Source organism: Crotalus tigris, unplaced genomic scaffold (assembly GCF_016545835.1).
Source record: "Crotalus tigris isolate CLP2741 ecotype Arizona unplaced genomic scaffold, ASM1654583v1 scf7180000018419.1029430, whole genome shotgun sequence".
Lineage (NCBI taxonomy): Eukaryota > Metazoa > Chordata > Lepidosauria > Squamata > Viperidae > Crotalus > Crotalus tigris.
Window position 1 is genome coordinate 812173 of NW_024096993.1, and position 20941 is coordinate 833113.

Here is a 20941-nt window from a genome sequence, read left to right on the forward strand (position 1 = left end):
GCAGTCATTAAGCGAATCAGGCATCGTTAGACCAGTTTCCAAGGCTATGTAGTTTATTTAGAAATATTGAAAACCACTGCAGAAGTAATTGAATTAAAATAACCCTGTAATTACCTTCATACAGTGAAAATTACAGTTTCTATATATGTCTATAAAGAATGCAAAGAAATATTTTATAGGACTAATTTTCCATAAACAAATGTGATCGATCTTACAAAATGAAAGGTACACATGCCAAACATTGTTAAAAAGGCAACAATGTCGTCAGAATGAGATAAATTCCAGCATTGTTTGAAAATTTAATTCTACAATCCCAGTTAAAGCAGGCAATTTATACTCTTTCTAATATTTGTTTATCCACTTGCCTCTTTCATGATGCTTATTTCCTCTTATTATGCTGCAATAATGTCTGCCTTTGTATTTAGTGCCATGGTCAGCAAATAATTTTGCTAGATGCCTAACATGGAGAAGGAAGTGGGTAACTAACTGTTGATGTTAAATTTTGCTCTCAGAAAAATGCTTACAAACAAATGTTGGGGCCACAGACATTATTTCTTCCATACAGTCAACTTAGTTCCTGGGTGGATACATTAACAATTGGGTAAGCCGTCTTTGTTTAATTCTTACCTATGGTTAATTTAGCCATGATTTAACCAATTAACCATCTTTCCTGCAAGGCTAAAATGTAATTGACTAGATGGAATCCCTTTAGCATTTGACACCAGTTACTGATCTCTCAAATGAAGGATGCTTTTGATTCTAGACGTATCCTCAGATAATGAAACTAGACAATCTAGAAGCTAAAACATATAAGGAACGGTTGCTAGAATTGGGTATGTCTAGTTTAACGAAGAGAAGGACAAGGGGGGACATGATAGCAGTATTCCAATATCTCAGGGGCTGCCATAAAGAAGAGGGAATCAAGCCATTTTCCAAAGTACCTGAAGGCAGGACAAGAAGCAACGGTGGAAACTAATCAAGGAGAGAAGCAACCTAGAACTAAGGAGAAACTTCCTGACAGTGAGAACAATTAATCAGTGGAACAGCCTGCCTCCAGAAGCAGTAAATGCTCCAACACTGGAAGTTTTTAAGAAGAGACTGGACAGCCATTTGTCTGAAATGGTGTAGGGTTTCCTGCCTGAGCAGGGGGTTGGACTAGATGACCTCCAAGGTCCCTTCCAACTTTACTACTATTATTATAGGTGAATCTGTTACTCATTGGGTCATCACTTCAGAGATGTTTTCTTATTAGACTGAGAAACCGAATGACCACAGGTGGGCAAAAGGGTAGTAGAAGCAGGAGTGACTTCAGACCTCTTGCCAGCCTTCCCTTTGAGTTTTCTTGAGAGAAGCTGGCAGGGAGCATCAGAAATTTTGCTATCCTATCCATCTTGTTGGTGCAAAAGTGTGTGTGTGTGTGTGTGTGTTAAATTTAGATTTTGCTGAGAAAGAATTAAAGGGAGACTAGTATAGATATTTCGAGCTATTTAGCTCTCATTAGCTAGCCATTTATATTGCTCCTATCCCATGTACATTCAGAATTTAAAACTGTATACTATGCAAAACTGTATATTATGCAAACGGAGCGATCCCTATTATATATACTTGTAAGTAATTTTGCAGAAACTGTAGAGACTTCCCTCTATGGTTCATACAATTGGGTGAACCTTCCTTTTGCTGTGCTGGGATTGAAGATAGCTGGAGCACTGGTCCCTACACAGATAGCGTCCCTTTAGCAACTGACACATTTAGTGGCCATTCACAGTTAACAACTGTGATGAAAAATAACTGTGTGATTGATCCTTGCATTTATGACCTTCTCAAGTATGTGAAAGCTTAAACAGGATCAGAAGCCCATGCTTCACTTAATTTGACTTGTCAGTCACAATTGCGGTTTGCTACATGGGGACTATCTCTAGTACAACTCTTACCATTGCTTATATGAACACTTGCCTAGTGAAACTAAAGAACAGGCTAGAGTAAAAATAGCTCCAATCACAGCAGACATACCGGTAGTTCTTTAGGTTTACAACTTATGACCACAATTGCGACAGGAATTTCTGTTGCTAAGCAATGCAGTCACAAAGCGCAACATCACACGCCTGCATGGCTTAGTGATGGCAAACTTGGTTGATCTCATAACTCTAGACATGTGTGTCGTTAAATGAGAAGCAGAGGGAGCTCCAGGTAAAGAGCGTGGAGATGGTGCAAGCAACTGAAGAAGATTCTGGGAGGCCTGGCCCAGGCCAGACACAAATTGCGGGTGGGGGGGGGGTGTTCTGCAGTGCAATATGAGCTCAGGGAGGCCAGGGAAAGAGGTTGCAGAGTGCCTGTCTGCATGTGTTTGAACATAGGGAAATCAGGAAAAGAATGTGCTGCAGTTTAGAGGTTTTTTTGCCACATTGTGGCTCTAGGGCTGCAAAAAGCCCAAGTTCAGCATAGCACAAAGCTACGGCCATCTCAGCTCAGCAGCATGGTGCTGATCAGCTGTGCCCCAGAAAGCCCTGGCAGAATGGCACAAGGCTGCAGCACCTTGGAAAGCACATAGGGCAGCGGTTCTCAACCTGTGGGTCAGGACCCCATTTGGGGTCGAACGACCATTTCACGGGGGTCGCCAAACAACGCAGTCCGCCATTTTTTCCCCCTTTTCCTTAGTTGTGCTACTCCCTTTTATTCTATTGGCTTTTGAAAGCCAATAGAATAGACTCTCTTGAATAGAGTCTAATTCTATTGGCTTTCAAAAGCCAATAGGAATTGTCTAGGCTGTCTCTGCCCTGCTGAGCCCGCCAAAAGTCCCATTCTGCAAACGGTGCTGCAAGTTGTCTGCAGCAAAGGCGAGCTATCTGGAAGTTTCCACCCCTCCCTGCTGAGCAACTACTAAAAATGTAAGGCCAGGGGTGGGAGGTGGGAGGCTGGCAGGCGCAGAGAGGGTTGCTGGCATGTGTGGGGCCCGGCGGGTGCCTTACCTTCCTTGGGCTGGGCCAGCTGGTGGCCCAGCCGGTGGTCAGCCTGCTCCGTCTCTGCCACTTGCCAGCTACGCCTCAGCCGGCGTGGGGGGCGCAGCACACATGTGCGGCACTCCCGGGTAGGGAAAGTCCTTGACTTACGACCGGTTGGGTAGTCCTTGACTTACGACCGGTTGGGGGTTGCGGCATTAAAAAGGTTGAGAACCACTGACATAGGGGCTTTGGGGCACATCATATCTCTGGGGTTGGAAGAAATCCCAGAGCTGCTGTGTGGCACAAAGGGGCTACTCACTGCCTCAGATAGCCACAACCAACCCAGCCCATTCCCAGCTGCATACACCCTTGCCAATTTAGCACTTCAAAGCCCCTGCTGTCTGTGCTCTGCTGTCCTAGCTGACCTTTGCCATCTTCTTGGTCCCGCTGCAGACAAAGCATGTGCGGCCTGGCTTTTCAGGACGCAATGGCTGACCTTGTGACCTTGTGAAGTCTTCTTCTACAAGTCTCTGAGGAAATTACCATGCACAACCTGGGGGAAAAAGCCTCCTGTGGCTAGCAGTTGTGCTGTAAAGAGACTGGACAGGAGAATGAAGAAGGTGAAGGTCAACTAAGGTATCAGGGACCCTGGAGTGCAGGGGGCCAAAAGACCATAGATAGGTCGGAAGATAGATATGGGGGGGGGAAAGCACCCCTGTGGACATTAGTGCAACAGGTGGCTGTCAAATGCCTGAATTTTGAGCATATGAGAATAGGGGTACTGCAATAGCTGTAACCTCAGGGAAGGTCATAAGTCCCTTCATTCAGTGCTGCCGTAACTTTGAACAGTTGCTGAGCAAATGGTCACACTGTAAGTCAAGGACTACCAGTATAAGCAACTCCTAGGTCCTAGGAGAATGCTAACTCCATGCCCTTCCTCCATCACGGAGGGAGAGATCCTTGGGACAGCACAGTAGGCAAAGAAGAAAAGAACAACTAATAACTTTTATGGTGCAAAGTGACAACAGGTAGTCCTCAACTTTATGACAATTGAGCCCCAAATTTCTGTTACAAGAGACATTTTTTAAGTGAGTTTTGCCCCATTTTTACGACTTGTCTTGCCACAGTTGTTAAGTGAATCACTACAGTCAATAAGTTAGCAAGACAATTGTTAAGTGACTTTGCTTGCAAAAGGTGATCCCGTGACCCTGGGACATAGCCAAGCACCTGAATTTTGATCACATGACCATGGGGATGCTACAAAGATTGTTAACTGTGAAAAATGGTCATAAGTCACTTTTTTTCCAGTGCTGTTGTAACATTCAGTGGTCACTAAATGAACTGTTATAAGTTGAGGACTACCGCTACTCAATTTCTGCCCATCATAGGGACTTTCCCCTGTTGCACATCACAGTATGTTCCACACACCCCATGTTGCTTTCTTCTTGTCCCCAAACCATCACTTTATAATTGATGATTTTAATGTTTTTAATTTTCTAATGTTTTTATTTGTAAGCCTCCCAGAACTGTTGGACGTGAGAGGGGCGGCAAATAAATTTCATAATAAAATAAAAATAAACAAACAACGGAGGGAATTTAAAATACTTTGGTGTTCAAGTGATAAAATAATGTTTTCCTTCTGAAGGAGCCAATAGCCTTCAGGGAGTTTTAGTGCTGCCCGATGTGCTTTACAAATCATTTTGTTGGTAGCTCTGTTAGGCAACGCTTAGGGCAGCGGTTCTCAACCTGTGGGTTGGGACCCCATTTGGGGTCGAACAACCATTTCACGGGGGTCGCCAAACGCAGTCCGCCATTTTTTCCCCTTTTCCTTAGCTGTGCTGCTCCCTTTTATTCTATTGGCTTTTGAAAGCCAATAGAATAGACTCTCTTGAATAGAGTCTAATTCTATTGGCTTTCAAAAGCCAATAGGAATTGTCCAGGGTGTCTCTGCCCTGCTGAGCCCGCCAAAAGTCCCATTCTGCAAACGGTGCTGCAAGTTGTCTGCAGCGAAGGTGAGCTGTCTGGAAGCTTCCACCCCTCCCTGCTGAGCAACTACTAAATATAAGTAAAAGAGGGCCAGGGGTGGGAGGTGGGAGGCCAGTGGGTGCAGGGAGGGTTGCTGGCGCGCGTGGGGCCCGGTGGGTGCCTTACCTCCCTTGGGCTGGGCCAGCTGGTGGCCCAGTTGGTGGTCAGCCTGCGCCGTCGCTGCCCCTTGCCAGCTACGCCTCGGCTGGCGCAGGGAGCGGCACCACACATACGCGGCGCTCCCGGGCAGAGAAAGTCCTCGACTTACGACCGGTTGGGTAGTCCTCGACTTACGACCGGTTGGGGGTCGTGGCATTAAAAAGGTTGAGAACCACTGGCTTAGGGAGTAGGATCAGCTCAATGCCCATTGGCTACTTTATACTGGTGCAGCTATATTGCATCCTCCTTCCCAGAGCCTCTTAATGCAGTACTGTTTTTAGCAATGGATGGGTTTGTTTCTTTCAAACCAGATTCTTCCCTAGTAGATACAAGTTCTCAGAGCTCTTCTCCGACTTGGGGACCTGGATAACCCAAATAGCAGCTGGTCAGCAGAGACAGTGGGGAAGAACTGTGCCTTGAAGCAGTATAGAATACAACATAGAATAGGGGTAGGCAACCTTGGCTCTTTTATGACTCGTGGACTTCAACTCCCAGAATTCCTGAGCCAGCCATGTTCATGAACAGCACTGAGGGGGGGGTCCTTCTTGCAGGTGTTTCATTATCCAAACTAGGTAACATTGTCAGGGCTGGTGATGTGCTAGTGATGAACAAAACTTCCTACCTGCATGGCTGACTCAGGAAATCTGAGAGTTGAAGTCCACGAGTCATAATAGAGTCAAGGTTGCCTACCCCTGCCCTATACCTTTTCAGACAAGTAGAAGAGTTTTCTCTTTTCTTGCAGGCCCTCCCACCATATCTGGCAGCACTTGGAACTGCTTTGGAATGTAGGCTCTTCCAGAAAAGCCTTATATCTCACAGCATCAGGGTCAGCAGTTGCTAAGTGGGGGCGGTTGCACAATGCAGGGGAGGGAAGCTGGCTTGTGCAACCTTCCGGGTGCCTGTCAGCTATCTTTGAGACTGCTTTGAATAAGGTTTTATTCAAAGTGGCTTTCCGAACAGGTTAAGAGCATTGTTTGCACAACAGCTCACCCTATGCCTTTAGGCTCTTGTTTGGGTTGATCTCAGTGTTCTAGCTTCCCTCATTCCCTACCCTGTCTGCCAGCCCCACAGTTAACACCCAGCCTGAAAGGGCGCAATTCTGACATATGGCTGAAGTATAGATCTAACCATCATTACCAATCATAACAGTGATGTTATTGACAGTCGTTTTTCCTGCTGGCTGGTGACTGTAGAGGGAAATGAAGCTATTGACCTCCTGCTACAAACTAAAATATAGTAGATGTAACTGAGGCGACAATAAAAAATAATTTAATAAAAAAAATAATTTCATAATGCTAATGGGAACAGCGAAATCCGTGCTAGTTTAATGTTCCGCTAGAAGAGCCCACTCATAGAGTTGGTTCTCACCAACCTTTAAAATAGAAATCACAAGTCTTGGGTTCACACAACACTCTAAACCTCAATTAAACCCAACGCCTTTGGATTAGGTCTTCAGCTAAAAAAAAAAAAAGTGGACTCCTTTCCTTATTCTGACCTTCTCTAATCTAGTTGGTGCCGGATTCTTTAAGGCAGCCCAAGGAGCCACGCGGCAACTCGCGAGAAGCAAAAGGTTTTTAAGGAAGCCGGCCTCGCCGTCTCCTACGGGGCTGTCCCTTAAGGACGTCTGCATGGAATCTAGCGAAGTACACGTGCAATTCAGGCACGCCCGCTCCAGCTTGCACCCTCTCCGTTAGGCCTCTATCTGCGGCTCCGCGTCTCTCTCTCTCTCGCCCCCTCCCTTCCCCCCCCCGTAGCCCCGTTCATCATTAGGCTTTATTTTGTCAGAGGTCTTCGGTGCAGATTTGAGGGGGGGGTCCTCCCGACGGCAGACAGGCCTGCGCACCGGGATTGCGCCTGCGCGCGTGACATACACACACATATACACATAGACGGACTGACATACACAAACATTCTCCCAGCCAAGGGACATGGGCCGGTTTCTTGAGAGCGGAGCGGCTCGCGGGGTCTAGGAAAGGGAGGGGGCGGGGAAGGAAGCAGAAGAAGAGTCGAAAGGCGGGACGCCGTCCGGGCGGGGAAGCTCTTGACCAAGAGGCAGCTGCAGCCGCGGCGGCTCCGGGCCGGGCTGCAGGGGAACCCGATGCACGCAACGCTTCGCCTGCCCGGCAAAGGCTTCCAAGGTGAGCGCGGTGGCGGCGGCGCCTGTTTGTTCTCCGTCCGCATCTTCCACTCCAAGCCAGCCTTTCTGGCGAAGCAGGGAGGGAGGGAGGCCCGCTGCCCGTCTCCGTCTTACAGCGGTGGTCGGGGGGGGGGGCAGAGGACCCTCTTTTAGGGAAGGACCCCTGGCCGTTCTCCGCTTCTCTCCGGAGCGACTGCCACGTTCTTGGGCCTGTTTGTGGCCTTGGAACAACTCTTGCCTGGGCGTCAATGAAGTATCGGCCGAGCACGAATTGTGGCATATAAATCTTGGAAGAGTTCTGCCTATAAGTTCTGCCTATAGGTTTAGACGATGCTGTCGTCACGCTCCCAAGTGATTTCCCCCTCCTCTGCCTCTCTCTCACCCACTACCCACCGGATTTCCTCTCTGTGGTGGCGGAGGGACTGGGGATGCCTTTGGCTGTGGTGGAGTTTTCTACTCTTGTGATCGCGTCCCTTTGTTTCCACGGAGAACGCTGAGAAACTCCTGGGCCAAACTCTCAGGAAGTGCCGCGGTCTGAGTGTCAAAAAGTTTTTTTCCCTTCCTGACAAGGTTCAGCTTTTCCTGGGAGATGTAGAGCAAGAGTGCCTCTGAGATTCTACCGAGTCCATTTTGTAATTGCTGTGTGTGCGCGCGTGTGTGTGCGCGCTATCAGATTTACAGGCTCTTTCGGGTTTGATGGCCCCATCCCCATCTCTCTGAATGGTTTCTATTAATCTTACGGTTTTTACAAATTATTATTTCCTTAGGGGGCCCATCCCATTTTTGTGGGGGGTTTTTTCGTTCCCCCAGATACCCCATGAGCCTTCTGTGAATACTTCTAAGGTTTCTGTTGGAGGATTTTTGATTATTGCTTCTATCTATGCTGCATGTCCTACAGCATGCTTGACTGCAGCATATATAAGATAATTTCTCAATTCTCTCCCTTAGAACAGATAGTTGAGATAGGAGGAAGATGCCTGGATAAGTGATGGTACTTGCTCTGATCAGGAGTTCAAGAAGAGTGAGCTGATGTGTTAAAAGATTTTTTAACAGCATTAAAAACATTTTTTAACACTATGTTTTTGTTAAAAGCACAGCTCACTCTTCTTGAACTCCTGATCAAAGCAGTACCAGTACTTATCCAGGCATCTTCCTCCTATCTTAACTATTTGAGTTAAGTTCAAAAGTTAATTGAACTTTTCTTTGTTCAATTAAACATTGGGAGAAAATAGTTTGGGATAGACTTTCTACCCATCATATGACATCCAGTGTCTGAATGGTTATAATTACAGAAGATACTGGAATCCCAGTTCTTTAACAAGGGAAAGGGCAAAAATCCTAAATCTGTAACTTGGTAAATTATTGGGTTTTTTACTTTTAACAAATCCACAAATCCATAGCCTATGAATTGAATAGTTTAAAAAAAGGCAGTTAAATATGTTCAAATCTTGCCTACAAGAATTATTTAACCAACTTATTTATTTCATTTTGAATTGTCTCAGAGACAGTGATCTTGTATTGATCTAAAACTGTTGCTTTCATTGGATTATGATATATATTAAATTGAAATTCAAATTGCTATTTGAGAGATAGTAACTTATGCCAATTTCTTTACTAAGGTGGTCCTTTAGAAAATTTCTGAATATTTTATTGAGACAGCTTTAAGGCAAAGATCCTCCTCCTCCTCCTCCTCAATATAATCCATTACAAACATTAGTGTTAATTATATTTGTCCCTTGACTTTATCCCAAAAGCTCAAGGCAGTGTAAGTGTAAACATTATTTCCCTGTTCATCATTATTCTCTTAATAACCTGGAAGGTTAGACTGATGGACAATACCTGCCCCAAAGTCATTTAGTGAATATTCATAGTTTGAAAATAGATTTGAATTTATACATCTCTAGTTTTAGTCAGGCATTCTTTTCTATAAAAATAGTTTTAAATATCAAACTTACATCTGCTAGTATTCTGTTTGGAAAAAAATTGATTTTTTTATTTATGACGAGGGTTACTGAAGTTGCATAAGAAAGAAGATAAATTAGTGATTGAACTTCCTTTCTGCAAAACATATTCTCTGCAAGAAAAAAATAGTCAAGTCAGCTATTCTTATACCGTATTTGGCATGATGTAAGTTATCCAAGAACAGTTTTCCAGGAAGTTTAGTTTGCTTGTGGAAGGATTAAATTCTTCCTGAAAATTTCCTTCAGAAAAACATAGGTAGCTTGTCAAAATAAATGAAACTAGAGTACATTTTATACTGAAAAAAGCAGATATGCCAGCTCAAATTATTTTGACCTAATTATAGTAATTGCACAGTATCAACAAAATATTAATGAACTTTTTAAAGCTTTCCAAGTCAATTATTTTTTTGCATTTTATCAGTCCCTATTTGTTCCTCCCCTTCATGCCATTTCTAAAATCTACATTCTTTTCTGCTCTAGAAGTTCAATTTTGGTTCCTTTTTTTCTGCTTGAAATTCTTTTGACTTTATTCTTATGCCTTGTTCCATCTCTGCTCTGCCCATTTTTTATATTCCTCATCAATCTAGCTGAAAACTGATTCAGATTCCATGCTAAGCCATAGTTGAAAATGGATTCCACTTGGTACTTCTGAATCCCTGGGGGGAAAGTGAATAGTGATGTGGGCATTTTGTCATCACATTCCTTTCTTAAGGGGAATGGTTTGGTTTTTTGTTAAAATGTGTTGTTCCCAAAGGAGAGGGCAAAGAACTTCAAACTGTGGGTACTTGGAACACCACCAACACCATGAAGTACCAAGAGGAGGAGGGTGTGGCTTTATTTTGTTCAGGCCTATTGTGAAGAAATGCTGAGGAAGAAAAGATGACCTTGAATAAGGTAACAGATCCCTAGATCTACAGTAGACAGACTTAATAGTATTAGGAGATTTGTAACTAATCTACTTTTTCAGTTTTAACTTAATGCTGTAGAGTTGAAAGGGGAGAAGTTAATTTGATTAAGAGAAGGCTTATTTCTCTCTTGCATTCCCATTTGTCATTGTTTTTCTGAAGCAATTCTGATGGATTTGATATAGAGGCCTGTAGACAAATGTTCAAACAAATCTTCTAAAATAAATGCAGACAAACACAACATTGTAAGATGGAAGCATGTATTTCTCTGCATAAGTTGCAGCTTTTACTGCATCAATGTTTATTTCTTTGCCAGAAAAATTAAGGTTTTTTTTAAAGATAGTCATTTTAATTAAGGGTTTACTTAATTTTGTTTTTGCTTTTAGATATCTTCTGATTTCTGGATTTTAAGCCAGGGCAGAGAAGGTCCTAGAAATAATTGTGAATGAAAGTGAAATCCAGACATTGATATAAAACATACGATACTGTATATATCTTATAGACTAAATTGTCATGTCTTCTGCACATATTTAATAGATTTATATTAAGTTTTTACAATTAGAAATTTTGCTTCAAATGACAGTTGAAGGAACATAGAAGAATAGACCTCACTGAATCATAGATTAGTAGGAACATGAGTTACAAATTTGTGCAAATAGTTTTAAATTTCTTTTTTAATATTTTAAACTTATTTTTTTATATTGGGAAGAAAAAGTCACTTGAATAGGTTGTCATTTTGATTTTTATATATGTTTACCATATGCTTTAGGCAATCGCATGCAAAAGGCTTTTTTATAGAATAAAATGAAACTCACCTTTGTAAAGATTCTAATATTAGGACAAGAATTTAATAAAGTGAAGTAATTGAATTAGCATTTAACCCTCAGTATTTTCCTTGAAAGTGAAGGGATTAATTTTTAAGAGCAGTAAAATAAAACACAGTTAAGAACTTGGGAACTAGGTAGATTGCAGTACCTAGCTGACAGCGGTTAATCTCAAAAAGTAAACAGGGTTGGACTGGGATTATAGTGAGTGGAAAGTCACTAGAAAATTTGAAGGCTGGTGATAGACTGGCATTAAAAAAAATCTAGAAATTAATTAAAATAATTTCTGTGCTGTTGCGAGGAAAATTACATAGATGCATCTGTGAAATCATTAAGAGTTTAGCTTGGCTTGAGGGAGTCTTCATTACAGATAGTCCTCGACTTACAACAGTTTGTTTAGTGACTGTTGAAAGTTACAGTGGCACTGAACAAAGTGACATGACCATTTTTTGCACTTACGACTATTGCAGCATCCCCATGGTTACATGATTTACATTTCACTGTTTGACAGCTGGTTCATATTTATGTCTAGGGGTCATGTGATCCTCTTTTGCGGCTTTCTGACAAGCCAAGTCAATGGGGAAGCCAGATTCACCTTAACAACCGTGTTACTAATTTAACAATGGCAGTGATTCCCTTAACAAGAAAATCATAAAATGGGACAAAACGGGACAAAACTCACTTAACTCACTAATTTAAATGGGACAAAACTCATTTAACTCACTAACTACATGCATCTACATGCATGTAGGAAATATAAAATCATATAAATACATGTGAAATACATGTATATTGCTTAGGGGCTCAAGAATGCATGCTAGTGCTTCCTGAGGCATTTAGATGTGTCAAATTTAAAGGAGATATGTAATCCCTTTAGGACAGTGGTTCTCAACCTGTGGGTCGGGACCCCATTTGGGGTCGAATGACCATTTCACAGGGGTCGCCAAACAAGGCTGTCCGCCATTTTTTCCCCCTTTTCTTTGGCCACGCCCCTGGCACCCAGTGATGTATAAGTGGTTGGGGGTCACCACAACATGGGGAACTGTATTATGGGGTTGCAGCATTAGAAAGGTTGAGAACCACTGCTTTAGGACAACATGAAATACATACTTTCTTTTACAAATTAACTGATTTGTTTAAAATATCTTGTATCCATGTAATTTCCAATGTCAAACTCTGAAATTTTTAGCTTATTTTTTTAAATTATGACTTGAGTACCATTTTCCTTAAGTGGTTAGTTAACTTTGGGTCTGTCACTGTTAGCTGACAATATCAGATTCAGGCAACAAGCTAGTTGATCAATTCTTGTCACAACCAAATGGATCAATACTTGATTGATCTGAAAAAAAAAACCCTGCCTATGAGGAAAATGCTAGGAAAAAATTTTTTTTGAGATGTTTGAGATCTGCTTATTTCTAGACATTCTAATTAATATATGATCAGACTTTCGGAACAAAAGTATCTTGGTGTACATATGTGTGCGAATATGTTTTAAAATTAAAGTGCAGTAAAGTTACTATTAGTACGTTTTATAGGATATATGGTCATTATCCAAATATAGATTATACTATTTCTGTTTGAGGTTATGTTTTTTTTCCCATTCAGGTTTTTACAAATAGTTTAATGTAGTATCTTGTTCCAGCTGAGAAATATCAATTATGCACAAGGAATAGAAACAGAGTGGGATTATTTTTATGCAGAGCAGTTACATTAAGATACATTCCATAGGATGCCTTATTACATTATCTTCTCTATCAAAAGCTGTGGATATGTCTGTGTTTGTATGTCATTTTCAAATCTTTTATTAGTTTTAGTATTCGGATACAACTCTGTGCTTGACCTATGATGGCAATCTTCAAATATCTGAAAGGCAACTGAAAGGTAGATTTATTATTTATGTAAATGCAGGATAGATTTATTCAGTTTATAAATTACAAAGAACTAGAATTTTATTGAACAGCTAAAGTAAGAATTGTTCAATATAGTAGTGTTGGAAGAAAAGTTTTCATCGTGGTTGCAGTCCAAGCCAGGGATAAACAACATGGCGACTGCTTTAGAAAGAAGTTTGCAGTTTATTGAAGAGGAGAGCCAGACAGAAAGATAGCTCTGGAAGAAAAAGAGAGAAAAAGGACTTAGCAAATGTAGGGAGTGGGTTTTTATACCCTCTGGAGCTTTTTGTTTGAAGGTTATTTCCTGTTCCTGTTTGAGGCTTTGTATTTCCTGTGTTATGTATTTTGACCTGTGTCCCTTTGGCATCTGTGAGTTAATCCTATTATGTCCTGTCTTAGACTTTGGGTGGGGTATGTAGATTTTAGGTGTCTTTGTCTTCCTAAGCTTCTAGCTCCAACTTTCCTGAATGGTCTGCATCTGCATTTGTTCAGAGCTAGTTTCTGCTTGGGGGAGGGAGACCTGGGGCTATTAAGAAAACTGGGGGGGCCACATCTGGTTCCGGTTCGCGGTGACTCTAGTCACATGGGGAGACTCGTCTCCTCGGCGGCTAGCCTTCCCTCCGCTAGTCGACTCTTATACGGGTAGAAAGTCGCCCTGAAGGGTGCGACTTCTGTTGAAGAGGCTTCGGCTCGGCTGCGGAGGAGCGGCGGCTCGTCCAGCTGTCTGGGCGATCTCTGAGGGCCGACGGAGAAGAAGATCGGCCAGTAAAATGGCCGATCATCCTGCTGCTTCAAACCGCAAGTCAAGAACATCTAAGCTGTAAGAGCCCCCGTGGTGAATCTGGGTGAGATTTTTCTTTGTTACTCTCTTTACTTGACTTTGTTTTTTTGCCTGTAAGAGCCTTGTTGGAATTATTTCCCTGGCTAGAGAAAGCAGCTTTTATATTTTTGGGAAAGAAGTCTACTTACTTTCTAATTTACTAATTTACTTTCATATTTTTTGGGATACAGAAAACTCTCTCCTTTTTGGTTCTGCTAAGATTTGTACTATCACCTGGTGTTGGAAGATTATTTCTTCTTTCACACTATACTTTTAAAGATAGAAACAAAGCAATGCTGTCTGGAAAAGACTCTTTCTTAACTTACTGAGGACATCTAGTGGTGAAAATTTAATATTGCATCTTCTGGTTACTCTTTTGAAGTTAAACCAGACCTGACCTTCAAATCATTTTTGGAACAAGATAAGCTGAGCTGTGGGAATTGTGGGGTTGTATATAGACTGACTCTTACCAAATACAGCCTCCACAAACAAAACAAACAAACAAACAAAACTATTACTAACTACTATCAAAATGGAGAATTTGTGTTCACAATTAAACTATAAGCTTATACTGGAAAAGATACATGAGGCCACTACAGAAATTTGTGCCATATTGAAAGAATCTACTTCAGAACTAAGATCCAGAAATTTCACTTCAAACATTCAAATGGATGATCAGACTACACCTGACTATTTTACAAACCAAATTATATTAGAAGAGGAATTAACTGAGATAAAAGAGGGGCTTATTTTACCCTACAAACCTTTCACCTGTAACTTTGAGGAACAGAAGAAGCAAAGATTGAGATTTGAAATTACAAAGCAACAATATTTTAAGAAGGAGAAAAACAAATGCCTGATGCAGAGGTTGGGACTTTTATTTCTTCCAAGGCTATTCCAAGCAACAAAAATAGACTCACTGATTGAAAGGGAAGCGTGGTTATGGAAACCTACCTAGTATAGGAAAAAACCTAGAATTAGACTTAAAAGAGAAATCTAAAACTGAGTAATGGATTAAAAGGCAATACTGAATTTATGGATTGTTTTAAGGATTAAGATTTAGAGTTAGAAGCAATTAAATATATATATATATATATATGTTTTCTGAGGTTTTCGCGGGTGTTTGTATGTAGGTCTTTGGTTGTTCGGGTTTTCTCCCGCGTAAAATTGGAAGTGTCTTGGCGACGTTTCGACGAAGTCCCATTCGTCATCTTCAGGCTGGTGTTTTCAGCTTCGTGCTTCGAGCAGCAAAACACCAGCCTGAAGATGGTATATATATATATATACAGATGGTATATATATATATATATACAGGAGCGTGATTATTAAAATAGATATTTTAAACAGATTAAGAATGTATTGGATTGTACTTACATAGCGTTTGGGAAATATATGAAAATTATTATGTACTGGAATTGAAAAAATGTTGACTGTTTAGATTGGGATGCTTTTAATAATTTATGGGATGTTTTAAATTACTAGGATGGATTTCTTGTATGACAAGGACATGATAAGGCATGATAAGTAATTGGAGAAAATTTGAATTTTGTTTAATGAATTTGAATGAATTAAGGTTTAATATTATCGTTATTTTAAAGAGATGGATTGACTTTGGGATTACATATATATAGAGCTGATCAATATTTTATTTTAATTAGGATATGTTTTGTGTAGTGGAAGAAGAAATAAATGAGATTGGTGATAAAATGAGGGATGTGAGAGATTAAGAATTAGAATTGATAATTTTTTGTTTTAAATTTAAACTATTGTAATTGTAACTGATAAAGTTATAATACAGGTTCAATAGTGATAGAAATTTAAAATAGAAATGGAATATTTAAATGTATCATGTCAATTGAGGGGAATAGAGAGGGAATAGTGAAATTTATTGAGTTGTGTTATTTATGTATATTTTTATTTTTGAATGTTTGACCACCCAACCACCACGGTGGGTCCTGAGTACTTTTTCTTAAGAATTTTAAAAAACCAATAAAATGTGTTAAAAGAAAAAAGAAAACTGGGCATGCTTTCTGTGTTTTAAAATCCTTTGAGGAAATATATTTTTCTGCCCTTTTAATATTTCCTTCTCTGGGGGGCTGACTTCCCACAGTAATAACTATCCTGGGAGTTGATGGACTCTTTCTTTAAAGGTGTTTGCAAATAGAGACTATAATCATCTGCCAGAGAAGATGCTTCAGTAGCAGATTCCTGCACTGGGCAGGGAGTTAGATTAAATGATCTCCAAAAATCTCTTCCCCCCCCCCGCTTTACATTCTGTGATTGTATTATATTTAGAATGGCATCAAGCAACAGGGGCATATTTTATTGACTTGCGAAGGGCTTTCTAAATGCTCTGAAAGGAATCTGCAGAAAGCATTTTCTTAACTAATCTTTGAAGTACCTTTTTAATATTATTTTGTTGCTTTCCTTTACGCATTGGACATTGTGTGACTTTTCTGCAGGACATCCTTTTTCTACCTTTCATTCATTCAGTTAAATTGCCTCCTCGGAGATCTGATGTCTTCACTTTTTGATCTACATCTTCTATTGATCTCATTTAACATGTGAAATCCCCTCATAGCTTTGAGTGCTATATGTAGTCCTCAGCATTGAATTTCTGTTGCTAAGCAAGCGAATCTCACCTAATTTTATGACAAGTTCAGTAAAAAATTGTTTACATCTTAATGGCAACATTTTTACACAGCACACACATACGCTGTGCTTCTTGAGTGCAAACTGACAGTAGACAGGAGTTATTGTGGAATAATTGAAGACCTAAATCTGAAACCTTTTTTGAAACCATTATCAGGTTTTATGGTAATTATCATAAATAATCCACTGTGGTTGCTCCTAAATCTGTCTAGTCCTTAAATTAAGTTTACATAGATAACAAAATAAATTGCTATGTTATGGCTTGAAATTTTGATATATTGGTGCTCAGCAGTTGAGGCAGGCATTTTCCTTGACAATGCAGTTTCTTACTCTGACTAAATGTAGGGGTGTAATACACAAGAAACAGAATTGCTGACCATTGCTGATCTTTCCAAATGCCTACTATTTTACAGACATTCAAATGTATTTAAGTTTTTCAAGTTCTCTGGAAACCCGCTAAGAAGATAGAATGCCAACTTCCCTATTTCTGTAAAAGGCTTCAGCTCTGTCACACTAAAATTATAAATATTTACTTTTTTCAGATTAGGGTAATGGCTATGAAATTTATGGTAGTGTTAAATTTCTCTCTCATAAAAACAAAGAATCTCAGTAAGTATTTATTTGGGCTTAGTCACAACCAACGTCTGCTTTGCTCTTCATTGCAAGCATGATCCTCTGGAGTTGATACTGTTCTCTTTCTGAATGTGAGAGATGGATCACAATTGTCTGTAGGCTCTTTTTGCTTCTCATTTAATGGCTTGCTTGCATAGTTCTTGGTTTTATTACAGAGCTTAAAGATAGAGGTGCTATAAGACAAGAGAATTGGGGGTGGGGCTTCTTTCAGTTTTTATTTCTGCTTTTTAATTTGCCTTTATCTTGTCTATGCTATGAATTACTTTGGTTAAGGTCACTAATGAGACTGAAAGGATTACAATCCATGCAGGTAGTCCTCAGGCAATTGGGACTGGGAATTCCATCACTAAGCAACACACTCATAAAGCATGATGTCATGTGATCCCATGACCATACTGACTTATGACAGTAGTTTCAGCAATTCAGTTGTTAAGCATACCCCACACAGATTGTTTGTTTATTAAAATTTTATGCTGCCCATCTCCCCTCTAAGGTGACTGTGTTCTTAAGTGTGACATCATGTGATTATCATTTATGATCTCTTGCCAGCTTCCCCATTGACACTGCTTGTCAGAAGTCGGCAGGGAAGGCAACACATTCATTCATTCATTCATTCACCAAATTTATATAGTTGTCCATCTCACAAGAAGTGACTAGGCCAGTGGTTCTCAACCTTTCTAATGCCGCGACTCCATAATACAGTTCCCCAATCACTTATACATCACCGGGTGCCAGGGGCGTGGCCAAAGAAAAGGGGGAAAAAATGGCAGACAGCCTTGTTTGGCGACCCCCGTGAAATGGTCGTTCGACCCCAAATGGGGTCCCGACCCACAGGTTGAGAACCACTGGACTAGGCAGTCTGCAGCAAAAAATATAAAAACAATAAACTTGTAAAAGGTGATCATCTGACTGTGGGATGCGGCAACCATTGTAATTGCAAGCTGGTTGCCAAGTCCCTGAATTGCGATCCCATGATTACAGGGATGTTGTGAGGGTTGCAACTTTGAGGAACAGTTGTCAGTCCCTTTGCTCAGTGCTGTCCTAACTTTGAACAATCACTGTACAAGTGGTCATTAATCAAGGACTACTGTAGCTTTTCTTGCCATCATAATCTCAAAAAAAGTAACTTGTCTTTGGAAGTTGACTTTCATGTGAAATAATTTTCTTCTACAGGCATTTTTAAAATTATTTTTAGGCTTAGTGAGACACAAAAAGGTAAATGTTCCTGTGAGTTGAGCTTGACCACTGATATAACATTAGAGATATCCATGTCAGTGTTTGGGCAACAGTGTGAAAGTGGTTTGCTATTGTGTTCTTCCGGGATATTTTCCTGATTTTCCAGTCTAACCTGCGGCCATGGAATTCCTTGCTGTTTCCTTTTCAAGTAGGCACCTTGCTTAGGGTTTTCAGATCTATCAGGATCGAGCTAGTTGCTCTATTTAGGTTTAGAGAAGTCAACTCTTTAATAAATAAATTACGGCAATGTGGAATGCAAATGCTCAGTGTGCCAATACCTATCCTGGATTTCCATCATACCAATAGCCTCTTATATTGGTAGTCCTCGACTTAGTGATTATTTAAAGTTACAGCGGCACTGAAAAAACTGACTTACGACTGTTTTTCACATTTACGATTGTTGGGGCATCCCCATGGTCATGTGATCAAAATTTGGATATTTGGCAATTGGTTCATATTTATGATGGTCCTGGGATCATGTGAAGCCAGATTCACTTAGCAACCATGTAGCTAGCTTAACTGCAGTGATTCACTTAACAACTGTGGCAATAAAAATGGTGGAATGGGGTAAAATTCACTTAATAGTTGCCTCCCTTAGCAACAGAAATTTTGGATCCATTGTGGTCATAGGTTGAGGCTCACCTGTAGTATCTCCTATTCTTAACTTTGCTGTGCCTTAATAACTTTTCTTTGCTCAGCTCCATTAGGTGCAATAGAACCTGTTGCTATTGTTGAATGCTTGTCAGGTGAAATAATGTGCATAATGTGAAAATAGATACAAGCTGGTTCTTTTGTAGTAACATACCTCCAGAAGAGTATGAGGAGAACTTACTCTGAATCTGAGGTAGGACTACTCCTCTGCAAAGGCACATGTACCTTGGAGTACGTGAGCAGGTAGTGGAAATAATTAGCCAACATAGATAATTAGCCATCCATGATGTATTGCCATACCTGCTGCTTTCCAGAACTTTCAAGCTTTTCTATAAAGTTTTTTGTGCTTTTACTTGTTTGACGCATATAATAGCATCATAAAAATTAAGGGAATAATACTTGGACATTTGTGGGGATAATATGTAAGTTAGAGATTTCTGTTCTTTTATTATTCATTGGTTGCATAATCAAAACTTGCACTTACGTGACTTTTTGCAGGAGTATTAAGGACAATGTTTCTTCCCCCCCCCCCCCTTCAGGTGGCGACAGACAAAGTTGCAGGGAAATTCAGTTCTACTCTCTCATGGGTGAAGAACACTGTCAGTCAAATGGCCAGCCAGGTGGCAAGTCCATCTGTTTCATTACACACTACATCCTCCTCTACCACACATTCCACTCCAGCCGTGTCTCCCTCATCGCCAGCAGAACTCAGTCCTGATGAAATAGAGTTATTGGCTAAATTAGAAGAACAAAACAGGTAAGTGATCATCACTTTGACATTTATACTGTAGTGAAAAGGCATCACAAGTTAATCTGCTATTTAAAATAAAGCTTCTTTTAAATATTTATGAAAATGCTTCAGCAGACTCCAAAAGTATAAAATAAACTAACAAGGCTTATCCTGTCAGAAGTTTCATTTGCTTTGTCCCACCATCACTTGTTCAATTTTGAAAGTTTTTTATTTATGTAATCAAACTGTATAGTGGTCTTGCTCAACACATGGCTCAGAGGGACCAGCAACAAGATACACGTGTTTACAAATGAGTTAATGTAAATTATATATGACATGTATGTTTCTGTAAGTATATGATCAGTACGTTATTTTGGTTGCTTTTTTTAAAAAGGAAAACCTTTATGCTTTGTTGAAATCTGAGCTGTTGTATTGTGTCTGTATTCAAGATCATAAAATTTAACTTTTTTTTCTTTTAAATCGTTTCTACTTTATTTTAAAATCTTTACAAGGCTTTTGGAATAGGATTAACTTTAGTGACCACATAGAGAAATCTTCTACAGGAGATTTATTCCTAACTAGATGCTTCAATTCTTCCAGTGATGGACCAACCACTACTATAATTGAGCCCATCCACTTTGCTGCTGGCAGTCTTTTTTTCATTTTGCTTCTCTTTCTCAAAATTAAAGATTTCTCAAGAAATCTGGGTCTTTGCATAATGTATCCAAAATATGATCATTTGAATTTGATCTTTTCTCTCTCAAGTCAGAAATCTGGATTGGTAAATTGTATGATCCGTTTGTTTATTTTCTTGGTCATCCGTGGATTTCTCTATAAACTTCTTTAAAATCAAATTTCAAAAGCATTGTTTTTATCCTGCTTCTTCAGGAGGAAATTTTGTTAGTATCAGAAAGAAAACTATTGGTTATCTAATTCACATTTTTGTCGGTATAGACATACCAGGGTATTTGGATATTTTTTTCCAAAGCCTTCATTGTTTCTCTAGTAAGTCGCTACCCAAAGTTGTTGAAAGCAGTATACAAGTTTAAATTGTTATGATTGGGTGCACAGTCAGCCAGATGTTTAGACTGGATTTGGCATTTTTATTCACCTATTGAGTCCTTCCCAAGGTTCTGGGAAAGACAGATGTTTTAAGGCCAGGGTGTCAAACTGCCGGTCTGCGGGCCAGATGCGTCATGCCGAAACTGCGCCCACCCCATTGCCGGCAATGGAAAAAAAGTCGCAACATATCATGTGACGTTGCAATTTTGACACCCCTGTTTTAACGTGTTAAATTATTATTGTTACTATATACATAACAATGTGAAGTCACAGGTTCCAGTTTTTTAACTGGTGTTGGCCTTCATATTCATCAGATTT

General features: G+C 40.2%; 1 protein-coding gene across 6 annotated transcripts in view; it reads left to right on the plus strand.

The window, feature by feature from the left end:
• The first annotated feature begins 6899 nt into the window (after positions 1–6899).
• Positions 6900–20941, plus strand: part of EVI5 (ecotropic viral integration site 5) — a 74029-nt gene continuing 59987 nt past the window's right edge. For 2 of the 6 annotated variants that reach the window (XM_039352279.1, XM_039352280.1), the window contains exons 1-2: positions 6901–7261; positions 19371–19588. In XM_039352279.1, the coding sequence (XP_039208213.1) occupies positions 19440–19588 (149 nt within the window). In that variant the 5' untranslated portion in view covers positions 6901–7261; positions 19371–19439. Of the gene's footprint in view, positions 7262–19370; positions 19589–20941 lie in introns of all 6 variants that reach the window. The other 4 variants (XM_039352277.1, XM_039352278.1, XM_039352274.1 and 1 more) reach the window with 4 other exon arrangements.